This window comes from Sus scrofa, chromosome 6 (assembly GCF_000003025.6).
Source record: "Sus scrofa isolate TJ Tabasco breed Duroc chromosome 6, Sscrofa11.1, whole genome shotgun sequence".
Classification (NCBI taxonomy): domain Eukaryota; kingdom Metazoa; phylum Chordata; class Mammalia; order Artiodactyla; family Suidae; genus Sus; species Sus scrofa.
This window is the reverse complement of record NC_010448.4, coordinates 12190262-12217771: the sequence shown is the minus strand read 5'-3', so window position 1 is coordinate 12217771 and position 27510 is coordinate 12190262. Positions and strand designations below refer to the sequence as shown.

At 46.6% G+C, this 27510-nt stretch overlaps 1 protein-coding gene across 9 annotated transcripts; it reads right to left on the bottom strand.

Annotated features, from left to right (window-relative positions):
- Window positions 2019–22649, bottom strand: TMEM170A (transmembrane protein 170A). Of its 9 annotated transcripts, none has more exons than XR_002344494.1 (4): window positions 22357–22647; window positions 9200–9301; window positions 5204–5920; window positions 2023–4116 (listed from the first exon to the last, which is right to left on the bottom strand). XR_002344494.1 is itself a non-coding variant. In XM_021093774.1 (4 exons), the coding sequence occupies exons 3-4, from the start codon at window positions 9297–9299 to the stop codon at window positions 5790–5792; spliced, it is 231 nt and encodes a 76-aa protein (XP_020949433.1). In that variant the 5' UTR covers window positions 9300–9301; window positions 13052–13124; window positions 22357–22491; the 3' UTR covers window positions 2023–5789. The 9 variants fall into 9 exon arrangements, 7 of the variants coding, with proteins under 7 accessions (XP_013853627.1, XP_020949433.1, XP_005664398.1 ...); XR_002344493.1 differs by having other exon boundaries at window positions 9131–9301; window positions 22357–22645; XM_021093774.1 differs by adding an exon at window positions 13052–13124 and having other exon boundaries at window positions 2023–5920; window positions 22357–22491.

Genomic DNA, 27510 nt, shown 5'->3' with positions numbered 1-27510 from the left:
AATATTGGGGAGTTTACCATTCTCAGCCTCGCTTTCCTAGGACAGCGTCATTAAACCCTGTGGTGACAAAGTGGGATGTAGCCTTTGGCCATGCCCCGGGGGCCTGAGTCTAGGGAAAGGCTACCCTGACCCTCTTCAGCAGACTCTCTCCTCCAGCATCATCCCCTGTCTCCCGGTCTCCTCTTTACAGCTCCCTAGCACTCCACACCTTTGTTCAAATTCACAGCCAAAGTTTCTGACCACTGTCAGGGGAACCAGGGAACTGTTTTCTATGGTGGTGAATGGTTTAGTAAAGAAGTCAAAAATTGGTTAGCAGGCTGGATCCAGCTTAAAGACATGCGTGGTGGGACCGAAAAAGCAATTTGACATGAATTTAAATGAGTTGCCAGCTAAGATGTTAAGATTTTGGAGAAGTGTAGCTTGCTCATCTGAATATTATTATTTTTTTTTTTTTGTTGTTGTTTTGTTGTTGCTATTTCTGATATAGTTCCGGCTTCATCGCACAGCCTGGCCACGCTCCCACCCCCCCCCCCCCCCCCCCTCATTTTTCTGTTATCGGTCTTCATCCACAGTTCCTGGCTCACAGCTCCCCAAACCCCTGGAAGTGCTTAAGGACTGAGCGTGATGAAGGTGTCCTGTGTTCTAATGACTGATGTGACTTTTTGAAGCAGGTGAGGATGAGGGCTGGTTGCCAGGACAGCCAACCCCGTGATTAGAGAATGAGGACTTTCAGTTCGCACACAGCCCCCGTCCACCCCTCACTGCCCCAGTCTGAAGGGAGAGGAGAGGGGCTGCAGGTTGAATCCATCTCCAGTGGCCAACGATGTAATGACGCACGCACATGTAATGAAGCCTCCATAAAACCCCAGAAGGACTGCCCTCCCAGTTACCAACTGAGAGCTTACCAGCTGGTGAACACATGGAAATTTGGGAGAGGGATGCTCCTGGAGGGGGCGTGGCAATAAACAGTGATCTGGTGACTTCCTCGAGGCACTTGAGCAAATTAACTGAACCTGATTTCTAGCCAGCCGGTCAGAAGCACAGGTAACAACCTGGGTTTGCAGTTGGCATATGGAGTGAGGGGTGGGGGCAGTCCGTCTTGCAGGTCTGAGCCCTTACCCTGGGGAATCTGATGCCGTCTCTGGTTTGTGTCAGAATTCAGTTGAAAGGTTGAACACCCTGCTGGTGTCCGAGAATTGCTTGTTGGTGTGGGGAACACCCAGTACACCAGCACTTAGAAATTCAGCCATTTCAATTTCAGAGTTCCCCACGTGGCACGGTGAGTTTAACAATCTGACTGCAGCAGCTTGGGTTGCTACAGAGGTGTGGGTTTGAGCCCCAGCCCAGCACAATGGGTTAAAGGATCTGGCACTGCTGCAGCTGCAGCATAGGTCACAACTGCGGCTTGATTCAATCCCTGGCCCGGAAACTTCTGTATGCCGCAGATGCAGCCATAAAATTAAAAAAAAAATTTTAATCTAGATTTCTAACTTGCTTTGAAAAACTCGAGAATCTGGCAACACTGGGCTTTTACAAACCCCAACTCCCTACAAGGTTCCTGGTTCACTGTTACTATGTGTCTTGGCAATAATTTATGGGTCCTTTGTGCCAAACTCAGCATCTTTAGCCCCTTATCCACCATAGTCTCTTTCCACTGTGCAAGCATAGGTTATCAACTTTTTGGAAACTCTTATGATTACTGAGTAGTACTTTTTTGTTCTCCACAAACCATATCAACTTTTTGTCGTCTCAGTGTATAATCATACAAAAGCCGCTTGATGGCAATAGGTAGCCCACAAGGTGGGGTTCATAAGACTCAAGTTCACATGTAAGTACAGTTTCATCCCATCTTTGGACAAGAATTTGATGATAAACTAGTAAGAAGCTGGACATAAAGGAAATACAGTTAAACAGATATGTTAAGGACTAAGTTATCAAAAAAGAAAAACCTAAGTCATTGCAACTGTGTTACAGAAGATTAAACCCATTGGCCACTGAAAAAGAAAAAACAGTTCCAGTTCACCGATTGAAAGTAATTCTTTATTGATAAACATTTATACCAGAATTAGAAATGTCAGTAGAAAAATAAAATTGAAATAATTTTCTCTAGTACAAAGATTCCATCATTTTACCTGTAGCAATTAGTGAAATAATCTAATACGGAAAGGTAAGCTGATTTTAGCCACAACCAGCCTAACAGAGTGCACAGAAAACGAAATGCATGTACGCAGAAGCTGCTGCGTGTGGACACAAATGGCACCAGAGCTTCATATTCCAGGAGATGGTCTCCTAGGGGAAACTGGTATGCACTGCAGTAGGAATACGAACTTAGATGAAACCAGAGCAGCAAGAAAGGACATTGAAATCGAAGACTCACATACAGTTTAAAGGGACAGAAAACCTAAGGGCTAAAAATCATTATTTGCATGAAATTTTTTCTCATTCGTTTAGACATTTCCTAAGTAATGGTTTGCTGCCAAAAAAAAAAAAAAATTAGTTAACAGCACAAAGAGAGCTTTACCTTGGAATATTCATGACTGGATTGGAATATCGATTTAAGTTTACATGAAATGCCTTTACCCTAAAACCTCTGTATTAAAGAATCCAGAAATCGGCTTTTTATGGTTGGGGCTGCCTCCCTCCCTCCTCATTTAAAAAAAAAAAAAAAAAAAAGGAAACACAGATGCACAGCTCAGGAGGGGTGGTCGCCAGCCTCTGAGAAAGTCAGTACTTGGCAAGAATTCTCAGAAGCCATATGTGGGAAAACAAAATATACAAAATATTCAACACAAATGCCAGTATGTTTTCATTGAGCAACCACTCCCAAACAATTGTGTATTGTGATGAGAAAGTAAAAAAACTCCAAGGGAGAATAGACATTCCCTATTTTATTGAAAGAGTTTCTCCCTGAAAACATTTCAGGCTACAAAGCTCAAGCTGTATAAAGACTATACACATTTATTCACAGGAGAATTTCACATACTGGGATGGATGAAACATTCAATAATTTGAAAATACATTTTATATTTGAAGTTTTTTGGGTTTTTCTTAGAGTGGATAATCAAACAATAAACCAATAAAAACAAAAACAACTTTCAAAATGCATTTGCTTTTGTGTCTGGGCTCTAAAAGAAAAATAGCCAGGACATTTAAATCATGGGTCAGGAGTTCCTGTTGTGGCTCAATGGTTAGCAAACCTGACTAGCAGCCATGAGGACTTGAGTTCAATCCCTGGCCCTGCTCAGTGGGTTAAGGATCTGGCATTGCTGAGTCTGTGGCGTAGGCCGGTGGCTACAGCTCCGATTGGACCCCTAGCCTGGGAACCTCCAAATGCTGCAGGTGCGACCCTAAAAGGACAAAAGTGCAAACAAACACACAAACAAATCATGGATCAGTGTGTTCAAAAATAAATATTCAGGGGGAGGGAGGGGCCCACAGACCACTGGCCTACATGTTCAACTTGTGAAATTCTGTCCAAAGGGATGTTTCAGGTGAGACTGCTAAGAGGCTTCCTTCAAAGAGAGATGATTAAAATCATTTCCTACGACATATTTTTTAAAATGAAGAAATTTTCTATTTGTTAAAATTACAGCTCGTCGAACTAAGAAGTGGAGTCTTTAAAGATTTTAAAACTTGCTTGAAAGGGAGATTTGAGCATTGGAGAGTGATCTTGTTGGGAAATTTGTAGAGAGAGTTGCCCGCATTCCAACGCTTGTAATCCTGCACCTGGTCGGAGTGAACACCTCACTATAATTTTGCTAAGTGGTCTAATGGCCTATTAGTTAAAAAAAAAAAGTCCAAATAATTTTGAGGTCCTTTGTCATTTTTCTTTTTGACTATCCTTGGTAAATGGGTCGGTCCTCTTGGCTATTTTTACTCGGAAACCAGAGGGCATATTGCTTTAAATGAAAGAGAACTGCACATGACCTCATGGGCAGTTAGCCTTACACTCACAATGAAAATTTTCCCTTCAAAACTGCCAGATTTAATTACCAGAAACTATTTTCAAAACAGATAACAACATCAATTATATTTCACACAGAACAGTTTAGGTGGTAAGGATAACGTTACTTAATGTTTGCAGTCCTTTGCTTTGGAAGGTCACAGTTTTCAGGCCTTTAAATGAAAAAGAAAGTTAGGCATTAGAAAGAAAATCAAAATAGCTAAGAGTGGGTTTTAAAAAAAGTCTGCTATTTAATTCTCTTGAAGGATACAAATTCTCTGGAAGGAAAATGTACAGGGCACCATGGAAGGCTTATCTGAAAATTAAACTTTAGGCACTTTCTGGGAGTGACACCCAACACTGTAAAAGTGGGCTGAAGACCCACCCCTAGGTAGCCACACTGGGACTAGGAAATCAATAACCACGGACTCTGGTTTAAGTTGCACTTACACAATTTTCCCAGAGCCATGGATAAACCAAAAGCATTGAGAAAAAGTAGAACAATGTTTAAAGTATCTTTTTGTGTGTGCGGTGCGCCTCTGGATGTCAGAAGAATATCCTAACCAGTCTGTCTTAAAATGTTCCGCTAGGGAGTTCCTCAGTGGCTCAGCGAGTTAAAGATCCAGCAGTGTCACTGCTGTGGCTCTGGTTACAGCTGTGGCACGGGTTCCATCCCTGGCCAGGAATTTCTGCAAGCCTCCAGTGCAGCCCCCACCCCCCGCAAAAAAAATTTTTTTTCAAACTCAAACTATTTAATAGGGTACCTTTCTAATTCAACTAAATAAAATCAATAGAATAAAAGTGGGAGTTCCTGTCATGGCGCAGTGGTTAACGAATCCGACTAGGAACCAAGAGGTTGCGGGTTCGGTCCCTGCGCTTGCTCAGTGGGTTAACAATCCGGCGTTGCCGTGAGCTGTGGTGTAGGTTGCAGACGCGGCTCAGATCCCCGTTGCTGTGGCTCTGGCGTAGGCCGGTGGCTACAGCTCTGATTCAACCCCTAGCCTGGGAACCTCCATATGCCGCGGGAGCGGCCCAAGAAATAGCAACAACAACAAAAAGACAAAAGACAAAAAAAAAAAAAAAAAAAAAAGAATAAAAGTGATAGGAAAAGGTGGTACAGGAATTCTAGGAGACAAAGTCTCAATTAGTAGCTTATTTTGATAAAAAGTACAAAACAACAAATTCACATCTCTTAAAACACATTAAATAATGAGAGGTCAAGATAGTTAGCCATAAAATACCACATCATTCAGTAGTTACCTCCTTTTTCTTTAAACAATGGAACTGGAGCCACTACTTGAGTTAGAATTTTTTTCCATGTTTTTTATTTCACCACATTCATTCTCAATGCTATACTCAACCAGGACCTACTTGGCACTTATGTCATGAAGGTGTGGCAAGAGAAGAGTCTGCCAAATTTCAATCACGATCAGATCAGATCAGATTGGAGTACAATATACTCTGTTCGGAAATAAACTAACATGTTCCAGAGCTTCTCTGCAATATGTGACTTTGCATTTTCTCAGAGAATATTACAAGTTTCAGTGCGAAGGCAGCCCACTCAGAAGCACTTCTGACCTGGCTTGGGTAAAGGTGCACCTGTGAAAGTAACTGAGTATGTTTAAAAAGAAAAGAAGCACGATTTGTTTTGGTTGAGAACAGTGAGTCCCGAAAGATCTTTAATTCCTGGAGCTTCAAACTGAAGAAAGGACTGAAGTGGAGCTCTTGAGAGACTTTTTCTTCCAAGTTGCTTCCGTTGAAGAACTAAGGAAAACACTACATTCCAAAATGTATTCTTTTCGAGGATTCTACAAAACAGGTTGGCCATCACAGCACAAGCGTGTAGCTACAGAGTAGCTAAAATCCGTAAAAACGAGACCACGACGACACAGAACGTCTGTCCTGTGCCCAAGGTCAGGGCCTCAAATGGTATCATTTCTTTTCCTGCTGCCCGGTACACTCCAGCAATTGCTGCACCTGGTCAAAAAGCCAAGCATGTTCAAAACAAAACAAAACAAAACAAAAAACCCAAGGTTAATACCAGCAGGAAAATATAGCACGGAAAATTCTACTAGTAGAATGTTCTAAATTTTCTTACATGAAAATTTAAACATTACAGAAATGTTTTATTTTTCCTATTTTTTACTGACTAAAGTATTCCTTATACAGTCTGCAAATCACTGACAGGTGCTTTTAGAAGTGGACAAGTGACTCCTTCAGCCTGAGAGTCTCCCAGATTTATTGAATAAAATCGCCTGGAAGGCATAACCAAAATCACAAAGATTGCAATTTCCACATGACCTGGTTACCAATGCAAAGACGTCTCTTATTCCCCAAGTGTTTAACAAATACCTGACAAATTCTTGGCAATAAATGACAAAGAATCTTCCCTGTGAGACTGAGCAAGAAATATTTCAGGAGCAGCCACAGGGACTTGGCCCTTCCCCTTGTACTAAGAGTTCCCTTGGCAAGGACAGAGGAGGGAGGAGAGGGTGGGAAAAGGAAGAGAGGGGAGGAAGACTACGAAGGCGCCATTCATGCAAAGGCGTGAGGGAGGGATGCTTGGGGATTCCTCTCTGTCCCCCATATCAGTCACTTCTTCTTCTTTTTTTTTTTTTTTGTCTTTTTGCCATTTCTTGGGCTGCTCCCGCAGCATATGGAGGTTCCCAGGCTAGGGGTCCAATCGGAGCTGTAGCTGCCAGCCTACGCCAGGGCCACAGCAACTCGGGATCCGAGCCGCGTCTGCCACCTACACCACAGCTCATGGCAACACCGGATCGTTAACCCACTAAGCAAGGGCAGGGATCGAACCCGCAACCTCATGGTTCCTAGTCGGATTTGTTAACCACTGCACCACGACGGGAACTCCAATATCAGTCACTTCTTACTGTGTTAGTCACTACAGCTTTCTAGAAATTGGGTAAACACAACATCTGTCTCTACCCAGGTACCCTGAATTGCTCACAGGGACTCAACACTGTACCAAGGAAGTCAAGATTTCAGTCAGTTTGAAGAGAACAGAGCTCCCAGATGAACCACCCCCTGACCCCCCGCCTTCATCCCAGCACTCCAAACAAAATTCTTCTTGGTCATAAAATCTAGCTGGAGACACCAGGCAGCACAAGCCCAAAGTGGGTTTTGAATAATGCAAGACAATATATAGTGTTTCCGTCAACTGCACATTTTTACAAATGTGATGTGACAGTATATTAACATATTTTAAGGAGAAGAAAGATCTTTTTGTGTGTGTGTGTGTGTGTGTGTGTGTGTGTGTCTTTTTGCCATTTCTAGGGCTGCTCCCGTGGCATATGGAGGTTCCCAGGCTAGGGGTCCAATCGGCACTGTAGCCACGGGCCTACGCCAGAGCACAGCAAAGCGGGATCCGAGTCACGTCTGCGACCTACACCACAGCTCATGGCAACGCCGGATCCTTAACCCACTGAGCAAGGCCAGGGATTGAACCCGCAACCTCATGGTTCCTAGTCAGATCTGTTAACCACTGCACCACAACGGGAACTCCAAGGAGAAGAAAGAACATCATTAATCAATACCTGTGTTGCGTGCCAGGAACATCTGTGACTTTGAAATGCCCCCCTCCAGTGGCAGTGCACACGCACTGTGCTACTAACACTTGATAGGCACATGTTCCATTGGGCCACTTTGTAATCTGGCTCCCAGAAAAAGTGGGTTGGGTAGGAAGAAGCTTACAGAACTTGAACTGAGCCCCCAAGTGGGATTTGGATGATGAGGGGAAGAAAGGAAAAAGCAAACCAGAAGGAGGAGCAGAATGCGAGGGGACAGACTGTGTTCTCTGAGTCTTAAAGAGGGAAATGAACATGACAATGACGGCACAGATACTGTGTCATATACGTTACTTCCCTTAGTCATCACACAGCATCCCTAGATTACTGATGACAAATCTGAAACAGGTCTTCGGGGGCCAGTAATCCGGTAAGGAAACTGGAGCAGAAGGTCTCCAGAGACAGCAGTAGGTGATATAGTTAAAAATATCGTGTAAGGCCAGTTTTGGAAACTCCTTGGTGCAGACAGGAGAAAGGTTTCGTCATCTACAGAACACCAAGAAACTAGGCTGCCTTATCCCAACTGCCCCCTAAACCCATCAAATCAAAGAAACAGCAAGATTTCTGCTTGAAATTCAAGGTTTAAATTCACAGAAAAATTTATGTTTACATGTATACTTAGAAGACAGTCCAAAAGCATATGTCAAAATGCAAACCACTTAAGGATGCAGTAATGGAGGGTTTTTATTTTTGCTTGCTTATAATTTTTAATTGATATAAGACATACTGTTTCTTTTTCTTTTTCTTTTTTTTTTTTTCTGTCTTTTTGCCTTTCCTAGGGCCACACCCGTGGCACATGGAGGTTCACAGGCTAGGGGTCTAATTGGAGCTGTAACCGCCAGCCTACGCCAGAGCCACAGCAACGTAGGATCTGAGCCGCGTCTGCAACCTGCACCACAGCTCATGGCAATGCCAGATCGTTAACCCACTGAGCAAGGCCAGGGATCAAACCTGCAACCTCATGGATCCTAGTCGGATTCGTTAACTATTGAGCCACGGGGGGAACTCCATAAGACATACTTTTGATTTAAGCTTCTTTCTCATCCCCTATGTCATAAGCAAAAGCCCCTCCTCCTGCCCCCAAAACACCAAACAGGTACAAGTAATTTATAATATGAATGTTACTCCAATTCTTATTCAGAAAGTCCTGAGAGGAAAAAAATAAGCAAGAATTCTTGTCATTAGAATTATCCTTCCGTCCTTAAAATAACTACACCTGAAGGAGCGGAAGGAATTCATCAACCATTCTGTGATGCCACAGACCAGTGAAGTGACAGCTGAGGAGAAAGGAGCAGGAGCTTCCAGAAAGACTGATATCATGCTTTTGCTGTGACCTCTCTCCCAAGATGTATCTCACAAAGCTTAGCAGGGCGTCCCCGAAGCCAGCGACACAAAATCTGACTCAGGAAGTCAAAGGTGTCAGCCGAATAAGGGGAAGGGAGGGGTGTGGAAAAAAAAAACAAAAACAGTATATAAACAAACAGGACCTGTGAGTAAACATCACTCTCACACCTTCATCGCACTCAGACATGTCACTAAAACGGTTCTTAAAAGTAACCGACTCAACAAAGGAAACATTTGGACTGTATGTTAATGGCTGACATACTTGTCAAGACTCCGGCAGTAATTGGTCCCACGATGCCCATCAACAGGATGCTTACAGACATGAACCTACCATATTTGTGATGTCTGAGGGTGAAGAGGGCCAGTAATCCAGCAGGGACATGAAAGAAGAGGGAGGACACCAGCGCCCACAGGAACACGCCATACCACATCTCTGCAAGGCAAAGCAGACCACGGTCGGACTCCAGGGCACGCAGCGTACCTGGCTTCCGTTTTCACAACCATTCAGTTGCAATGTCAGTTCATCACTCAAATATCCAGTATGGTTTATGGTTTCAGTAAACTATGGTCACCACCTTTTTTGTTTGTTTGTTTCTTTCTTTCTTTTTGGCTGTGCCCGAGGCATGTGGAAGTTCCCAGCCAGAGACTGAACCTGTGCCACAGCAGCGATCCAAGCCACAGCAGTGACAACATGGGATTCTTTTTTGTGTGTGTGTCTTTTTGGGGCTGCACCCGAGGCATATGGAGGTTCCCAGGCTAGGGGTCGAATCGGAGCTGTAGCCACCGGCCTACACCAGAGCCACAGCAACTCAGAATCCGAGCCACGTCTGCAACCTACACCACAGCTCATGGCAACACTGGATCCTTAACCCTTGAGCAAGGCCAGGGATTAAACCTGCATCCTCATGGATGCTAGTCAGATTCACTTCTGCTGAGCCACGATGGGAACTCAAACTTGGGACTCTTAACCCACTGTGCCACAGGGGATCTCTTACCTGTTTTGTACATAAAGTTTTAGGGGAACACGGCCATACCTGTTGGGTTCGGTCTAGTCTATAGCTACTGTCAAGCCACAGAGCTGGGCTAAAACAGTGACAGACACCATACGGCCTGCAAAGCCTAAAATATTTACTATCTGGCCCTTTAGAGAAAAAAGGGGGGCCAACCCCTGACAAGCCACCTCTGCCCCCAAACACTGACGAAAAGTTCCACCCAGATTTGAAAACTGACCCCACTGATGTCCCTCCCACAGGAAGGACAAGCGCAAGAACCTCGGACAGGCTGCTCTGCAGTCGCTGCCTGCAGAGCTTCCCTGCCTTCTTCACTGTTCACTCATCTCAAATGGAAAAGCTGTATACACAGTTACATTCATTCAACAATCGTGTCCAAGACAACACAGGAAATATGAAGCCATCGCCTCCTATTAGGCAATCAAAGCTCTTTAAGATGTGAAATAAATACCAAAATATGTAAATGTTTGGCTTAAAGACAAATGGCAAGTGACAAGGCAGGAAAGAAGAGGAGCTGGTTCCTACAGAGACCCTCTAGTCACTCTTTTTTTGGTTGTTTGTTTTGTCTTTTTGCCTTTTCTAGGGCAGCTCCCACGGCATATGGAGGTTCCCAGGCTAGGGGTCCAATCGGAGCTGTAGCCACCGGCCTACACCACAGCCACAGCAATGCGGGATCCGAGCCGCGTCTGCAACCTACACCACAGCTCACGGCAACGCCAGATCCTTCACCCACTGAGCAAGGGCAGGGATCGAACCCGCAACCTCATGGCTCCTAGTTGGATTCGTTAACCACTGTGTCACGACAGGAACTCCTTCCCTCTAGTCACTCTTACGATGACAAACCCAGGCAACATTAAAATATTTGTTCCACAACTACGTTTAGAAGCCTATGCATGAGATACCTTAGGGAAAAAAACAAAAAACAAAAAAGGAGGGAATGCCATCCTGTCCTCGTGACTTTACAGTGTAGCAAATGGCAGACACAGCGTTTCCCCCAGGGAGCCCAGGCAAGGCTTTAGAATTCTCAAGAGAGTGTGTCACCCACACAGGGATATAATGAAGATGCCATAGGCGACAAAATCTGTCGTCCATCCCTGCACTAGATGTGTGTCGTCTTCCCCAGATCAAGTTCTTTTTGGGGGCGGGGGGGAGTTGAGGTGGTTAGAGGAGGGCAGATCCCCCTAAACCACTCTCCACTGGCACTGATGACTGCACTCATTCTTTGCACACAATAAGTCAAAGCTTCAACTAATACCATGTTTTCCATTCGCCTGCGTCAGGATGTCTGGCTCTTGTTCTGGGTGAAAAGCTCTGAATGAAAGCATCAGGGAACCGCAGTTAGGGCTCAATGCTTCTATCAAATGACGCGGGGTGTTCTGGCATGTTGTTCTGGTGACAAATTATCAGATAGTTACAAAAGGTCTCAAACCACTGGTGAGATTTTTTTTCTTTCTGCTGAACATGATAAATCTTCAGAACAATTTTATAATACTGTTGAAACTGGTCTATTTTGTTTGATGGTGTTGGCGAATTGTTAAACCAAGTCTAAATCACGCAAATGGAACATAAAGTGGTTAAAAAGTAGTATTCCAAGCTTAAAAATTAAATCTATATAGGGAGTTCCCTTTGTGGCTCAGTGGTTAACAAACCTGGCTAGGATCCGCGAGGACGCAGATTCGATCCCTGGCCTCGCTCAGCAGTGTAAGGATCTGGCATTGGGTGAGCTGTGGTGTAGTCGCAGACACGGCCCAGATCCCGCATTGCTGTGGCTGTGGTGTAGGCTGGCAGCCATAGCTCCGACTCAACCCCTAGCCTGGGAACTTCCATATGCTGCGGGTGTGGCCCAAAAGGCAATAAATAAATAAATTTAATTAAATCTATGTAACTAATATATATATGTAATGTAAAATAATACACTGGAGTTCTCTTATGGCTCAGTGGGCTAAGGATCTGGCATTGTCACTGCAGTGGCTCAGGTGGCTACTATGGCATGGGTTTAATCCCTGGCCTGGGAACCTCCACATGCCATAGGCGTGGCCAAAAACAAACATACACACAAACACATATATACATATATATATATATGTACCTACATACACACACACTACTGTCCTTCCTCCACCAGAAAAAAACCTTCCGAATCCATAGTGTCGATCAGAAATCGTGAGCAGGATTCTCAATGCTCAGGGTTTGAGTCTCCTTCCGTTACTAGGTACCACTGCAGCCTCCTTTCCAGCCCTTCTTGCTTCCACTGCCCAGGAGACTGGCCTTCTCTTCTTGGCAGCAGCTCCAGGTGTTGCAGAGTCTGCTGTCCAGGTACTGCTCCGCCCTGATAAACATGCGCCCACACATCCCTCCCGCCCAGGCCTCTGCTGTTGCTCCCTGGCCTCCTCCGCCTAAGGCCCCCTTGTGCACCGCCCACTGCCCGATCATCCCCGGGCCATGCAGCTCCCTGCTAAAGCAGTAACCCATCTTCAATCCCACTGTCCTCACCAGCTCCTCCCCAAATCACCCCAGAGACTCTGATTTCCCTTACTGCAGCCTAGCCAGTGTGCAGAAAGTTCTATGATGGCACTAGGAATGCCACTACCCTGGGATGCACCAATGGGATACAGACCTGCCTCCAAGAACTGAGAGCAGCTGCCATCCTGGCTGCTGTCTGCCACCACTGACCTGAGACCACTCCCGGGCCTTGCTTGGGCTCCTGCTGGGGCTCCCGAAGTTTTCGAGATTAAGCACGGCTGTCTGCAGCAACTCAAGGCACTGATGGAGCCTGGCTTCCTACTGGCACCTCAGAACCATCGGGGCAGTGAACTGGGAGGTGAGGCCTTGATCTGGCAGAAACACACTGAGCTGGTAGTCTGGACACTTAGGTGTGCTCCCCAATTACTATGGGCTGAAATCAGGTGCAGAAACCCTCATCCAGCAGGCCTGTGGCCTTGGAAGAAGAGGAAGGGAGATGGCTCCGTGTCTCTGGTTGTCCCCTCTCTCCTTACTACATGAAGACATACCGAGAAGGAGGCCAGAGGGAGGCCTGAGGAAGCCTCACCACAAGAGGGCATGCTGGCCCCCCAAGCCTGGACTTCTGAGCTCCAGAACTGCACGGAAATCTTTTTTTGTTGTTTAAGCCACTCAGTCTAGGGAGTTTTGTTCTAGTCGACACCAACACTCACCTGTCCCACTTCCCTGGAGCACAACACCTGCCCAAGGAGGCCTGCTGGGCTACCAACCCACAACTCCATGTTCCTGAAAGTGGAAAGGCCTGTTGGTAAATAAGATCTGGCAAAGCAGGCCAGCTCCTCCCTGAACTGTCTTTTTTTTTTTTTTTTTTTTAAGGGCCACACCTGCAGCATATGGAGGTTCCCAGGCTAGGTGTCCAATTGGAGCTGTAGCCGCTGGCCTACACCACAGCCACAGCAACGCCAGAACCAAGCCATGTCTGTGACCTACAGCACAGCTCATGGTAACACCGAATCCTTAACCCACTAATTGAGGCTAGGGATCCAACCTGTGTCCTCATGCATCCTAGTCAGATTCGTTTCCACCGAACCATGACAAGAACTTTTTTTTTTTAAGTTGCAACCATGACATGTGGAAGTTCCCAGGCCAGTGATCAAACCCGCACCACAGCAGTGACCCATACTGCTGCAGTGTCAAGGCAGGATCCTTACTTAACCCACAGTGCCACAAGGGAACTCCTTCCCTGAGCTTCTGAGAAGAAGCAGTGTGCGCCTTCCTACAATCCTGAGCCACATCCCTTAGCTACCTCCAAGCCTACATGTTTTACATAGCATCACTTAAGTTACTCTAAGCAGGAAAAAAGCCTTATTACATTGGATGAGTAGTACAACTTTAAAACACTTTCCAGAGGGATGGAATTATTATAAGACTCTTAACAGCTAAGGCAAACCTCAAATCAATAAAACACTTTTAAAAAACTAAGTGATTTCCCTTTAATCTGCAGTGCCTTAATTTGCCATCTATTTAATAGCCATTTATTGATCATCATATAGTACTTTTCATTTCCCTGGCTCACCAACTCTGCCAAAAATCTGTGTCTACATATCTTACAGTATTTCTCTGTTCACGGTTTCAAATTCAGTGCATTATCTTCAGCTTTCTTTACTTTGGCAGCTAAAGTCACATCGTTTTCCCACATTGAAGAATAAACCAGGTATTAACCTGAAATAAAAGATTACAAGGGCAGGAAACTATTTTAAAAAACCCAAAAAGACAATTTGCAGAATGGGAGAAAATAGTTTCAAATGATACAACTGACAAGGGCTTAATCTCTAAAATATACAAACAACTTATACAGCTCAACAGCAAAAAAGCCAACAACCCAATGGAAAAATGGGCAAAAGACTTGAACAGACATTTCTCCAAAGAAGATACACAGATGGCCAACAAGCACATGAAAAAATGCTCAGCATCCTGATTATTAGAGAAAGGCAAATCAAAACTATGAAGTACCATCTCACACCAGTCAGAATGGCCATCATTAATAAGTCCACAAATAACAAGTGCTGGAGGGGGTGTGGAGAAAAGGGAACCCTCCTACACTGCTGCTGCTGGGAATGTAAATTGGTACAACCACTATGGATAACAGTATGCAGGTACCTCAGAAGACTAAATATAGAACTACCACATGACCCAGCAATCCCATTCTTGGGCATATATCCGGACAAAACTTTCCTTGAAAAAGACACACGCATCCGTATATTCGCTGCAGCACTGTGCACAATAGCCAAGACATGGAAACAACCTAAATGTCCATGACAGATGAACAGATTAAGAAGATGTAGTGTATATATATATATATATACACACACACACACATACATACACACACAATGGAATACTACTCAGCCATAAAAAAGAACAAAATAACTCCATTTGCAGCAGCATGGATGGAACTAGAGACTCTCATACCAAGTGAAGTAAGTCAGAAAGAGACAAAGACCGTATGGTATCACTTATATCTGGAATCTAATCTACGGCACAAATGAACCTTTCCGTAGAAAAGAAACTCATGGACTTGGGAGAACAGACTTATGGTTGCCAAAGGGAGGAGGGCATGGGATGGACTGGGAATTTGGGGTTAATAGATGCAAACTATTGCCTTTGGAATGATAAGCAATGAGATCCTGCTGTAGAGCACTGGACACTATATCGAGTCACTTATGATGGAGCCTGATAATGTGAGATAAGAGAACGTATATATGTATGTGTGACTGGGTCACCTTGCTGTGCAGCCGAAAACTGATAGAACAGTGTAAACCAGCTATAAGGGAAAAAAATAAAAATCACTTAAAAAAGAAAGAAAGATTACAAGGGCAATCAGACTAAGCACTGGTAGTAGAAGAGGCCCCAAAGACCCCACTTCCTTGGAGTTCCGTTGTGGCTCAGTGGATTAAGGATCTGGCATTGTCACGACTGTGGCTTGGGTTGCTGCTGGGGCACAGGTTTGATCCCTGGCCTGGGAACTTCCACATGCCATAGGTGCAGCTAGGAAAAAAAAAAAAAAAAAAAGATGTCCGAATCCTCAACCCCAGAGCTTATGCATATGTGACCTTCTGTAATTTAGGGGACTGTGTGGTATGATTAGATTAGGGGTCTTCGGATTTGGGGAGGGGGGCTATCTTGGATAAAACAGGTAGCCCCAATATAATCACAAGGGTCCTTCTAAGAGGGAGCAAGAGGGTCAGAGTTAGATTTGAAGATGCTACGCTGCTGGCTTTAAAGGTGGAGGAAGAAACAATAAGCCAAAGAATGCAGGTGACTTCTAGAAGCTGGGAAAGACAAGAAAACTGAGGCTTCAGAAGGAAGGCAGCTCTGCTGGCCCTTTTTTGGCCTTCTGACCTCCAAAGCTGTATGATGATAAATCTGAATTGTTTTAAGCCACTGAACTTGTGGTAGGTTGTTTCTCTAGCAAAAGCAAACTAATACAAGCACTGAGAGTTCATTCATTCAATACTTTAGCCCATTCCATAAGCCAGGCATGTCAGTGAAAAAAAATAAAATAAAATAAAAAAAAAATAAATAAAAAGGACAAAGATCCCTGACCACAGGGTGTTTCTTTAAGGACATATGTGGGAGTTCCCGTCGTGGCGCAGTGGTTAACGAATCCGACTAGGAACCATGAGGTTGCGGGTTCGGTCCCTGCCCTTGCTCAGTGGGTTAAGGGTCTGGCGTTGCCGTGAGCTGTGGTGTAGGCCGCAGACGCGGCTCGGATCCCATGTTGCTGTGGGTCTGGCGTAGGCCGTGGCTACAGCTCCGATTCGACCCCTAGCCTGGGAACCTTCATATGCTGCGGGAGCGGCCCAAGAAATAGCAAAAAAAAAAAAAAAAAGACAAGGATATATGTGTGTGTGTGTGTGTGTGTGTGTGTGTGTATAATTTTTTGGACACACCCACAGTATGTGGAAGTTTCTGGGCCAGGGATCGAACCTGTGCCTGAGCTGCAGCCTGTGCCACAGCTGCCATAACACTGGATCCTTAACTCCTGCTGTGACACAAGAGGGCTTCCTTTAAGGATATTTTTCACATAGATGTTTCAGTTAAAGAGAAAAGCCACATGGATTGCAGAATCCTCTCGGTGAGTTCTGTGTTAACAAAAGCGGTTTGTAACGGCGGGCTCCCTGGCCCTCTAGCCTTTACAGCTGAGTCACCAAATTTCTAAGCAAATCCTCAGGACCAGAAATGCAGGAAGCCGAAGCCCAGCGGGCAGTGCGAGGCTGGCTTGGCGCTCAGCCATCCTTTCAGCTGGCCCCACTCTGCCTCGTGTTCCAGGTCAACCAACTCTATGGACACGCCAGTTCCTCTGAAGCCAGGGTTCTAGGCAGACCACACCAGTCTCGGGAGCTGTCGTCCTAGCGGGTCCTGCAACTCGATTTGACTGCCCAGAGGCTAACTGCCCATCAGCCTGTGTCTCCCCACACTGCCCACTTGGAAACCCCTCCTTGCCAACCCCATCTGTCCCCTTGTGAAATACCAACAAACACATATATATTGATCTCTGCCTCTGGTTCCTGACACAGAGCTCCTAAAACCCTTGCAAATACGGTGCTAGGAAAATCTTCTGTTCTAAGACTTTGTCTCTGGCCCTGGCTCCTGACACAGAGCTCTGAAATCCCTTGGAATCTTTAAGAGTGTCTTTTGTCCTCGGGGGGTGGGGGGGGGCTCCTGGATGGGGGCTGGTCACCAGAAAGACTGAGCCAGGATTATAAACCTGGAACTTTCAGACCTGCCCTCCAGTCTTGGGAGAGGGGAAAGGGACGAGGAGCAAGGTGATAATCACTCACACCTCAGTGATGACACCTCCATAAAAATTCTGAAAGCATGGAGTTCAGAGAGCTTCTGGGTGGCTGAACACATCTACGTGCTGGGAGGATGGCCCATCCCAGCTCCACGGGGACAGAAGTTCCTGTGCTCCGGGCCCTTCCGAGACCCCACCCTCTGTATCTCTTTATCTAGTGTTCATCTCTAACCTTTCCTATTCTTTGTAATGTACCAACAGCCTAACAGGCAAAGTGTTCTCCTCAATTCTGGGAGGTGCTCTGGCAACTCAATGCAACAAGAAGGAGGTCATGGGAAGCCCAGCCAGTCAGAAGCACACGTGACAACCTGGACTTGTGACTGGCCTCTGACGCGGGGAGCTGGGGCAGGCTTGGGGAGCTGAGCCTTTGACCCATGGGATCTGACGTTAACTCCAGGTAGAGAGTGTCCCAGAATTGCCTGATGCATGGAAAACGCACACACGTGGCACCAGAAGTGCTGGGAGTGAGGCAGGAGCCTGAGAGTAAAGGGAACCAGTGAGCTTTTCCTGGCTGCCCTTCTCTCCTCTCGAACCATGACTTGCCCACCAGGGCTACCAACTATGGGCGGCCACCTCTCTGCTGTGGACACTGCCTAACTGCCCCTCCCTGCTGGTTTCTGGGGTGGCCCGCCTCACCCCAGAGGTCTCTTGGTCCCGTCCTGGCTAGATCTTGTCTGTCTCCATCTGGCCTCCCATCTACTCTGCACACAAAGCCAGAGCATCAGGGCTAAAGGGAACCACTGGGGTTTCTTACTGGGGTGATGAAAACATTCTAAAGCTGTTTTTTTATGATGGGGGCAGACTCTCAAAAATCATTAAACTCTATACTTAAAAAAAAAAAAAAAGTCACATCATCCCTCTTCTGCTCAAAACCCTCTACTATGGCTTTCTGGGATCTGATCTCACTCCCCCCCCACACTTTTCCACCCGATGCACTGGCTCCCCCCTCCCCCATGCTCCTCTCCCAACAGGTGCAGGGTGTGGTCATTTCCTTCAGATTTCAGCTCCCACAGAACCATCACAGAGGACTTCCTTCTGACCTTAATAAAACAGCATTCCACTGGACACACAAGCCCCACCACTTACTACCCCCCAGCCTTTCTCACACTCACCAGCGTCTGTTCCTTTCCATACTTTTTTGTTTTGCTTTTTTAGGGCCGCTCCCCACAGCATATGGAGGTTCCCAGGCTCGGGGTCAAATCGAAGCTGTAGCCGTGGACCTACACCACAGCCACAGCAACACCAGATCTAAGCCTCGTCTGCCACTTACATCAAGGCTCACGGCAGTGCCGGATCCTTAACCCACTGAGCGAGGCCAGGGATCAGACCTGCATCCTCAGGGATGCTAGTCAGATTTGTTTCTGCTGAGCCAGGATGGGAACTCCCCCTTTCCATACTTTTAAATGTTATTTGTTTTCCCTCTCCCCTTTAGAATGAAAGCTCTTTTGTTTACTAAAACATTTTTACTTGGTGTTTGGAAAACAGACACACAATGGCCGCCGAGTAAACACCTGCTGCTGGGATGAGTGAATGAGAAGTCCAGGTGTGACCTCGTCTTGATTCTGGCAATGGCAGAACCAAAACATTACTGAGCTTTTGTTTAGTTATCACAAGATATGCTCTGACATTGGAGGTATAGTTAAATTCGTATCTTCAGAAAGTGAACGTTATTGAATAGAAGAAAAAAAAATGTGCCTTTCTTGGCATTTGGATTTGTTAAAAATGACAACAAAAGAAATTTGAACAAGGAATAAGGAGGGTTAGGCAGAAACCTAAATTGCAAATGTAGGTTTAAAGAAAATCAATTCAAAGCTTCCTGACAAGGAGAAACCACAGAATATTTTAAAGCAATGATCTTGCCATATTGAGTTGGCATAAAATGCAAGTAAGCTTTTCTGTAGGGCCAAAATAGAAATGATTCCAGAATCAGGACAATGAATAAAATTCCCTGTCATTAGGCTTTGGTGCCTCAAAAAGGGTCACAGTTTATGTATCTTTTGTATCCATCATTCCAGCTGAAGAAGAGGCAGGGCAAGGAGGTAATGTGTTTGCCCATCATATTCCGATCAACGTGAGGTCAAGGGCTACAGCTCAAGCATATTTATACCTCAGGCCCAGAGCCTGAACTTGACCAAATGTATACTTGCTGAATGAATGATCCCTCGTGACTACCACGCCCAAGTTATATATCCAAAGAAGTACCCATAAACTCAAGTACATACTGCAGTGTAATATTTCAGAACAATTTCTGAAAGCAATTTGCGTAACTACAGATTCTGTACTAGGACATGTCAAAACTATCACCCCAGATCCACTTATCTCAATCTTTTCTTAAAGAAAGAAAAAGCAACCAAAAGCCAGACAGACTGAACAGAACAATGTTTCAAAGTATCAGCTCACATATGAGTTATTACAAAAAGATTTAGGCACTCTTATAGTGGAGAGATCGGATAACCACCACCTTCATCAAATGATTAAACCTAGCGTTATTACGAGCGCCCTCGTGGCGCAGTGCGTTAAGGATCTGGCCTTTTCACTGCAGGGGCTCGAGTAGCCACTGAGGTATAGCTTTGATCCCTGGCCCAGGAACTTGCACATGCCATGGGCGTGGCCAAAAAAGAAACAAGTAAATAAATACGTAATCCTAAAAGTACAAACCGATGCTAAATGTCTCCTGGGACTTCCTTTGTGGCTCAGTGGGCTAAGGATCTGGGGTTGTCACTGCTGTGGCTTGGGTTCAGTCCCTAGCCAGGGAACGTCTACATGCCATGGGAACAACAAAAAATAAAATAAATGTCTCCTGATGTGGTGCCCTGGGAAGTGGACATCACTGGTGCAAGTAGCATTTTGAAGAAAAATATTTAATCTATTATGAAAAAACAGCTAACTCGGATTGTGGGAAATTCCATGAAACAGGGCGCCCTGACTTCAAAAAGGCATTATTCAAACAACTGGGGAAATTTAAACAAGGCCTATATGTTAGATAATATTCTATCAATGTTAAATTTCTTGGATCTGTTGTGGGATTTTTTTGGCTATGGCAGAAAATATTTTCTTTTTTTTTCCTTTTTACAGCCACACCCCTGCAGCATATGGAAGTTCCCCGACCGGGGTGGAATCAGAGCTGTAGCTGTGGCCTACAACACAGCTTGAGACAGCACCAGATTTTTAACACACTGAGCAAGGCCAGGGGTTGAACCTGCTTCTTCACAGAGACAACATTGGGCCCTTAACCCACTAAGGCACAACAGGAACTCCAAAAATGTCTTCATTTTAAATGATACATGCTGAACCATTTGGCACCAAGTGCCATTACTTCCGTAACTTCCTTTCAAAAGGCTTCACAGGAGTTCCTGTTGTGGCACAGTGGAAACAAATCCAACTAGCATCCGTGAGGATGTGGGTTGGATCCCTGGCCTCGCTCAGTGAGTTGGGGATCCAGCGTTGCAGTGAGCTGTGGTGTAGGTCGCAGACATGGCTTGGATCAAGTTGCTGTGGTGTAGGCTGGCAGCTGCAGCTCCAATTCCACCCTAGCCTGGTAACCTCCATATGCCTCAGGTGCTGCCCTCCCACCCCAAAGGCTTCCTGTGGCAAAGAGGATTAAGGGTCTGGTATTGCTTTGGCTGTAGATCACAGCTGTGTATGAAATTCGATCCCTAGCCTGTGAACTTCCACATGCGATGGGCACAGCTGAAAAAGAAGGAAAAAGGGCTCCAGAGAAAGTAAAAATGTTATGTGTGGCATATGTATTTAGAGAGAAAGTAAAATAACCAAAATATTAATAATGAATCTAAGTAAAGGGTATAAAGGTATTTGTTCTATCATTTCAATTTCTCAGTAGATTTGAAAAATTTCCAAATAAAGAATTGGGGGAAAGTAAGGAAACATACAAAAACAGACCAATCTGGTCCAGTGGTGCCTCCACACTGCATGAACATTTTGGACAGTGTCTCCAGAATATTGTCTATTTCTGCTGTTACGGTCAAATGCGATCTTAGTGCCTTTGCTACCTTTTGCCAGATTACTTCAAGCTAACAGCTGCATCTGCCCCAGCATGGTTATTATTAACTCTTTCACAAAACCCGTCCGGGAAAATACTAGGCAGGTAATACACAGCAAGTCCCTGGTGTCCGCTGAATGGCGCCAGGCAGTCGCTGCCCGGTGGATGCGAAATCACAGGTGCCTTGTTCATCACTGCAGTTAGTAACCCAACCCTCCTTCCTCGGCAGCTCTCAGGCCGGTTCTCACATTGTTTGCTAAGTCAAGATAGCCATCAGCTCTGCTGGGGAGCCCAACCTCACCCTTCAGCCACGATGGTCTCAGTCTTCTTGCCTTGAAAGGGCCGACACAGAACGGTGCCCTCTCCTCAAAGGTTTTATTTTTAGCTTTCTCTACGATTTCCCCCTCCTCTCAGCTTTCTGAGCCCGATACCATTCTATCTCGATTTGCAATTTAAAAAAAAAATCCTGATGTCAGGCCCAGCAGACGCTCCAGTGGGAGTTAAGAGTCAGAAAGAAGCTGTGTCAAAGATCTCCAAAGCCCGAGTGGGAGACTGGCAACAGGTGATTCCTAGAAAGAGAAGCTGGTGGAGGGGATGGATTTGGATATAGGTGGGAGCGATCTGCAGACAACCTCTGGGCGCAGAGGGGTTGGGCTGGACTTGAAACAAACGGAGTCTGAGTTCGGATTTACGCCCCCGCCGCCCACCACAGGCCGGGACTACGCGGCGGCCGAGCTGCGAAAGCCGGGAGGCCAGCGCCGACGAAAGGGGCCCCCCCAGCAACCCCCGCCAAAAGCGGGGATGCCCGCCTCCCGTGCCCCAGACTAGGAGGGACGGCCGCCTACAGGGCTCCCCCGAGTTCCCGTCTGAACCTGGGGCGTTTGGAAACTCCGACGAGCACAATCAGTTCTGGAGGCGGCCGAACGCCCCTCACTGACGGGTCCACCCGCGGCCGCTCCCTTCAACCTGGCCCCCAGCGCGGGCTCGGGGTGTCCTGGCCTGAGGACCCAGCTCCCGACCGAGGAAGAGGAAACCTCCTTCCAGGACGAAGACACCCCCCAGCGGGCGGAACCGCGAGGACCCCGCCTGCGCCTAGGGGAAGGGGAGCCGGGCGGCCCCGGCGGGGCGCGCAGTGCGCAGGCGCGGGGCGGGGCCGGTACCTGGGAAGGAGCAGAGAGAAGTGGAGTTGGGGCACAGGGTCCCGTTGCCCACCCGCGGCACGAGCTTCAAGCTGAGGATCTGCTGCAGGAGCCCGGCTGAACCCCCGCTGCCGCCGCTCCCCTCGTGCTCCATCCCGCCGCCATTCACCGCAGAGAGATGGGGGAAAGCACTCGAAGTGCCGTGGCTCGCTCTCACTCCTGGCTTTCTCCGCACCTCCGCTGCCTCAGCGTCACCTTCGGCCTAGGCCCTCTTCCTCCCTCCCCAACGGCCCTGCCAAGTGATGGCCCCTCCCTCCAATCACAGGGCGCCGCGGATGGCAGGGGCGGGGCGAGAGTTGTTCCCACCCCTGACGTTGCGTTTGGCTCTCCAAGACCCAGCACCAACGAGCTACGCCCCCTACTGGGGAAGTCGTTTCTGCTCCACTGGGGCGCTCTGTGTTCTGCCCCCGCCTCTGCAGCGCCACCTATAGGAAAGTAAGGGGATTTAGATAAGGAGGGAGAGAGGTATACAGCCAGTTAAGACAGACATAGAGATAGGTGGAAGGATAAATAAATACGTAGATACATATGCATCTGGCAACGAGAATAAGATGATTCAGTAGCGGTGAAAGAAGCTGGAACATGATACCTTCAATATTTGGAAGGAAAATGATATTTTGGGAGAACTTCACTTTAAACTAAAAAGCACTGTATGCAGCATGAGGAATGTGGTCAATAATATTGTAATAACTGGGGACAGGTGGTTACTAGACTTACCGTGGTGATGATTTCATAATGTATGCAAATATCAAGTCACAATGTATCTACACCTGAAACTGACACAACTGTATTTCAATAAAAAACAATTCATTAATAAGCATTGTGGGGAGTTCCTGTTGTGGCTCAGTGGTTGACAAATCAGATTAGTATCCATAAAGACACAGTTTCCATCCGTGGCCTTGCTCAGTGGGTTAAGGATCAGGCGTTGCCGTGAGCTGTGGTGGAGGTCACAGACACAGCTCGGATCCGTTGTTGCTGTGGCTGTAGCACAGGCTGGCAGCTACAGCTCTGATTCAACCCGTAGCCTGGGAACCTCCATATGCCACTGGTGCAACCCTAAAAAGACAAAAAAAGAAGCATTGTGGGAGTTTTCTTGCGGTGCAGCAGGTTAAGGATCCAAGATTATCACTGCAACTGCTTGGATCACTGTTGTGGCACTGTTGGATCCATGGCCCGGGAACTTCCACATACCTTGGGCATGGCCAAAAATAAATAAATAAATAGCAGTGTACAAAATACATATTTTCCTTTTAATTCAAGAACATTAGCAATACTGTTTCAAGAACATTAGCAATACTGTTTATTAGAGTTCCCTCCTTTTTTTTTTTTTTTTTTTTTTGGAGGTGCTGGATCCTTAATCTGCTGAGCCACAAGGGAACTCCTAGTGTTCCCTCTTGAAAGCCTTCGTTTGGATACTTTTTTTTTGGGGGGGGCGCACTTGTGGCACATGGAGGTTCCCAGGCTAGGGGTCTAATCGGAGCTGTAGCTGCCAGCCTACACCACAGCCACAGCAAAGCAGGATCTGAGCCACGTCTGCAACCTACACCACAGCTCACACCAGTACCAGATCCTTAACCCACTGAGTGGGGCCAGGGATTGAACCTGAAACCTCATGGTTCCTAGTCAGATTTGTTACAGCTAAGCCACCACGGGAACTCCTGTTTTGGAAACTTTCTAATGCCAGTTCTCTAACACTGCAACTGGGCTTTTGCAGCAACTGAGAAGCTTTTCTGAAACAATAATAGTAAATATTTTTTAAAAAGTCATGAAAACAATGCTGTTTTTGGTACATTTCCCAGACTAGCAGAGTGTATAAGTGGAAGAAACCAATTATTTTAAGGTTATATAACAATCAATCATGTAGCCCATAAGGAAACATTCTTTTGAATTTAGAAATCTCAGATTGTTGAGAACTTTTATTTTTTATTTTTTTTTTTTTACTATGCCACAGCATGCAGAAGGTCCTGGGCCAGGGATCGAACCCACAGTAACCCGAGCCACAGCAGTGGCAACACCAGATCCTTAACCTACTGAGCCACCAGGGAATTAAACACACACACACACACACACACACACTGCTAATCCCCATGATTCTTCCCTTTTGAACTGGTTGGTGTTCAATCCGTACTGTGTATGGAATGAATGAATGGAAGTGAGGAAATTCAAGGACTGGGATCAGAACAGCACCAGAAATGCATGGCCAACCAGGTTCTCCAGACTTAACCCTGGGGAGAAAATACTCAGTTGCCACCGTGGGAAAATTCAAAGTCCAGGCTGTGGTGGTTGTTTCAGTCTGTGCTCTTGAAAGCCTCTCCCACTGCAGCAGCTTTCCTGCACCCTCCTGAGGCTACCAAGGCTTTTGCTCTAGTTTTGTTTTGTATTTTAAACACGTATATTCCTTAGAGCAGTTTTAGGCTTACAACAAAACTTAGAGAAGAGAGAGATTTCTCATATACTTTCTGCCTCTCCCTTCATCTCCCACCAGAAACGGTACATTTGCTACCAAGGATGAACCTACAACTGACACATCATAATCACACTAAGTCCCTAGTTTACCTTAGGGTTCACTCTTGGTGTTGCACATTCCATGGGTTTTGTCACTCATGACAAATAGCCATCCAAGCACCATGCCCTAAAAATCCTCTTTGCTCCATCTATTCATTCTTCGCCTCCCAAGCCCCAGGCCCTGGCAACCACTATTCTTTTTTTTTGTCTTTTTGCTATTTCTTTGGGCCACTCCTGCAGCATATAGAGGTTCCCAGGCTAGGGGTCGAATCAGAGTTGTAGCCACCGGCCTACGCCAGAGCCACAGCAATGCGGGATCCAAGCCGCATCTGCAACCTACACCACAGCTCACGGCAACGCCGGATCGTTAACCCACTGAGCAAGGGCAGGGACCGAACCCGCGACCTCATGGTTCCTAGTTGGATTCGTTAACCACTGTGCCACGACGGGAACTCCCCACTATTCTTTTTACCGTCTCCATAGTTTTGCCTTTTCCGGAATGTCACCTAGCTGGAATCATACTTTTTTATTTTTATTTGCTTTTTAGGGCCAAAACCGCAGCACGTGGAGGTTCTCAGGCTAGGGGTCCAGCTCGGCCTACCCCACAGCCACAGCAACACGGGATCCAAGCCTCATCTGCGACCTACACCACAGCTTACGGCAATGCTGGATCCTTAACCCACGCAGCGAGGCCAAGGATCGAACACGCATCCTCATAGTTACTAGTTGGATTCGTTTAAGCTGTGCCACAATGGGAACTCCTGTTGGAATCATACTGAATGTAGCTTCTTCAGCTTGGTGTCTTTTACTTAGCAATACTCATTTCAGGTTCCCTCCTGAATGTCTTTTCATGGCTTGATAGTTCATTTTATTTTACTTTGCTTTATAAGGCCACACCCGTGGCATATGGAGGTTCCCAGGCTAGGGGTCTAATCAGAGCTGTAGCTGCTGGCCTACACCACAGCCACAGCAACGCCAGATCGGAGCTGTGTCTACGACCTACACCACAGCTCATGGCAACACCAGATCCTTAACCCACTGAGCGAGGCCAGGGATCAAATCCACAACCTCAGGGTTCCTAGTCGGATTCGTTTCTGCTGTGCCCCAACGGGAACTCCCTGATAGTTCATTTTTAACGCTGGATAATATTCCATCGAGGAAGCACAAATGAAAATGATTGATCTAACCCTGTACTGGTGACTGGAGGGGGGCATGTGTTGGTAGAAAAAGGTGACAAGGACACTCCTGACACCACTCCTGAGAGTGCAAGTTGGTACTCCATTATTAGGGTAATCTGGCAATTTCTTTATCTTTTGTTTTGTTTTGTTTTTTTGTTTTTTTGCCATTTCTTGGGCCGCTTCCACAGCATATGGAGGTTCCCAGGCTAGGGGTCCAATCGGAGCTGCAGCCAGCGGCCTACGCCACAGCCACAGCAACGCAGGGATCCGAGCCGCATCTACAACTTACACCACAGCTCATGGCAATGTCGAATCCTTAACCCACTGAGCAAGACCAGGGATCAAACCCGAAACCTCATGGTTCCTAGTCAGATTCATTAACCACTGAGCCACGGACGGGAACTCCAAGGCAATTTCACATTTAAAACATGAATACTCTGATCCAGCAGCTTTACTTCTAGGAATCTTTATTACAGACACTCAAACCCGGTCATCTCCTGGGGGCCTCTCCCATCCCATGAACCTGGATTTCCAGAAGTGAGTCTTTTGTCAAGGAACCTTGATTCCAAGAGGACCAAACCCTGTCTCTCTCGGCTTCCATTCCTCCATTCTGTGCTTAGTTAACCATCCTTTGTTTATTCACACCAGAGGCTTCCTCTTCCAAGAGGTTTGCCTGACTCCCCATGCTAAAGTAGGTCACCCTCAGAGTTCCCCTGTAGCGCAACAGCATTGGCAGCATCCCTGGAGTGCTGGGATGCAGGTTCGATCCCTGGCCCGGCACAGTGGGAACTCCATATGCCTTGGGGCAGCTAAAAAAAAAAAAAAAAGGATAAAGAAAGCAGGTCCCTCTCTACCTATTCTTGTTTCTTCTTAGAGCACAGTGGATGTGTGGGGTTGCGTGTTTATCTGTAGGACGATTTAGCATCTGTACTCCCCACAAGAGCAAGGGCTGTGACGGGTGCCTCTCATTATGTCCTCAGGGCCTGGCCCTGGCCTGACTCATGAAACACTGGACTGAGCACTCCCTGTCTTTGTCCTGAAACCTGATCTGGGTTCACCTAGAGGCTTGCTGGGAAACTGATGTGCAGGGTAGCTTGAGCAGGGGCTTGGCCGGAGGGCCCCATGGGCAGGGAGCAACATCTGAGAGCCAGCCGTGCCCATGCTGGGACCTCGGGGGACAGGCGAGAATGGATGACTCATACAGCAATCTGTAACCTGAACAGGGGCAAACACAACTTGTGGGATGCCACTCTCAGGCTGGGCTCTGAGCCCCACCCCGAATGCCTTCCTGGACCCCACTCAGTAGCTGCGTCTCCTTGTTCTTAGCCTCTGGTACCAGGAACCTCTTGCTCAACCTTGTTTGCCTGAACATACCATGTTGCTGGAGATGTTGGCACAGGACAGAGAGGGGCACATACCGGGGTAAGGGGCC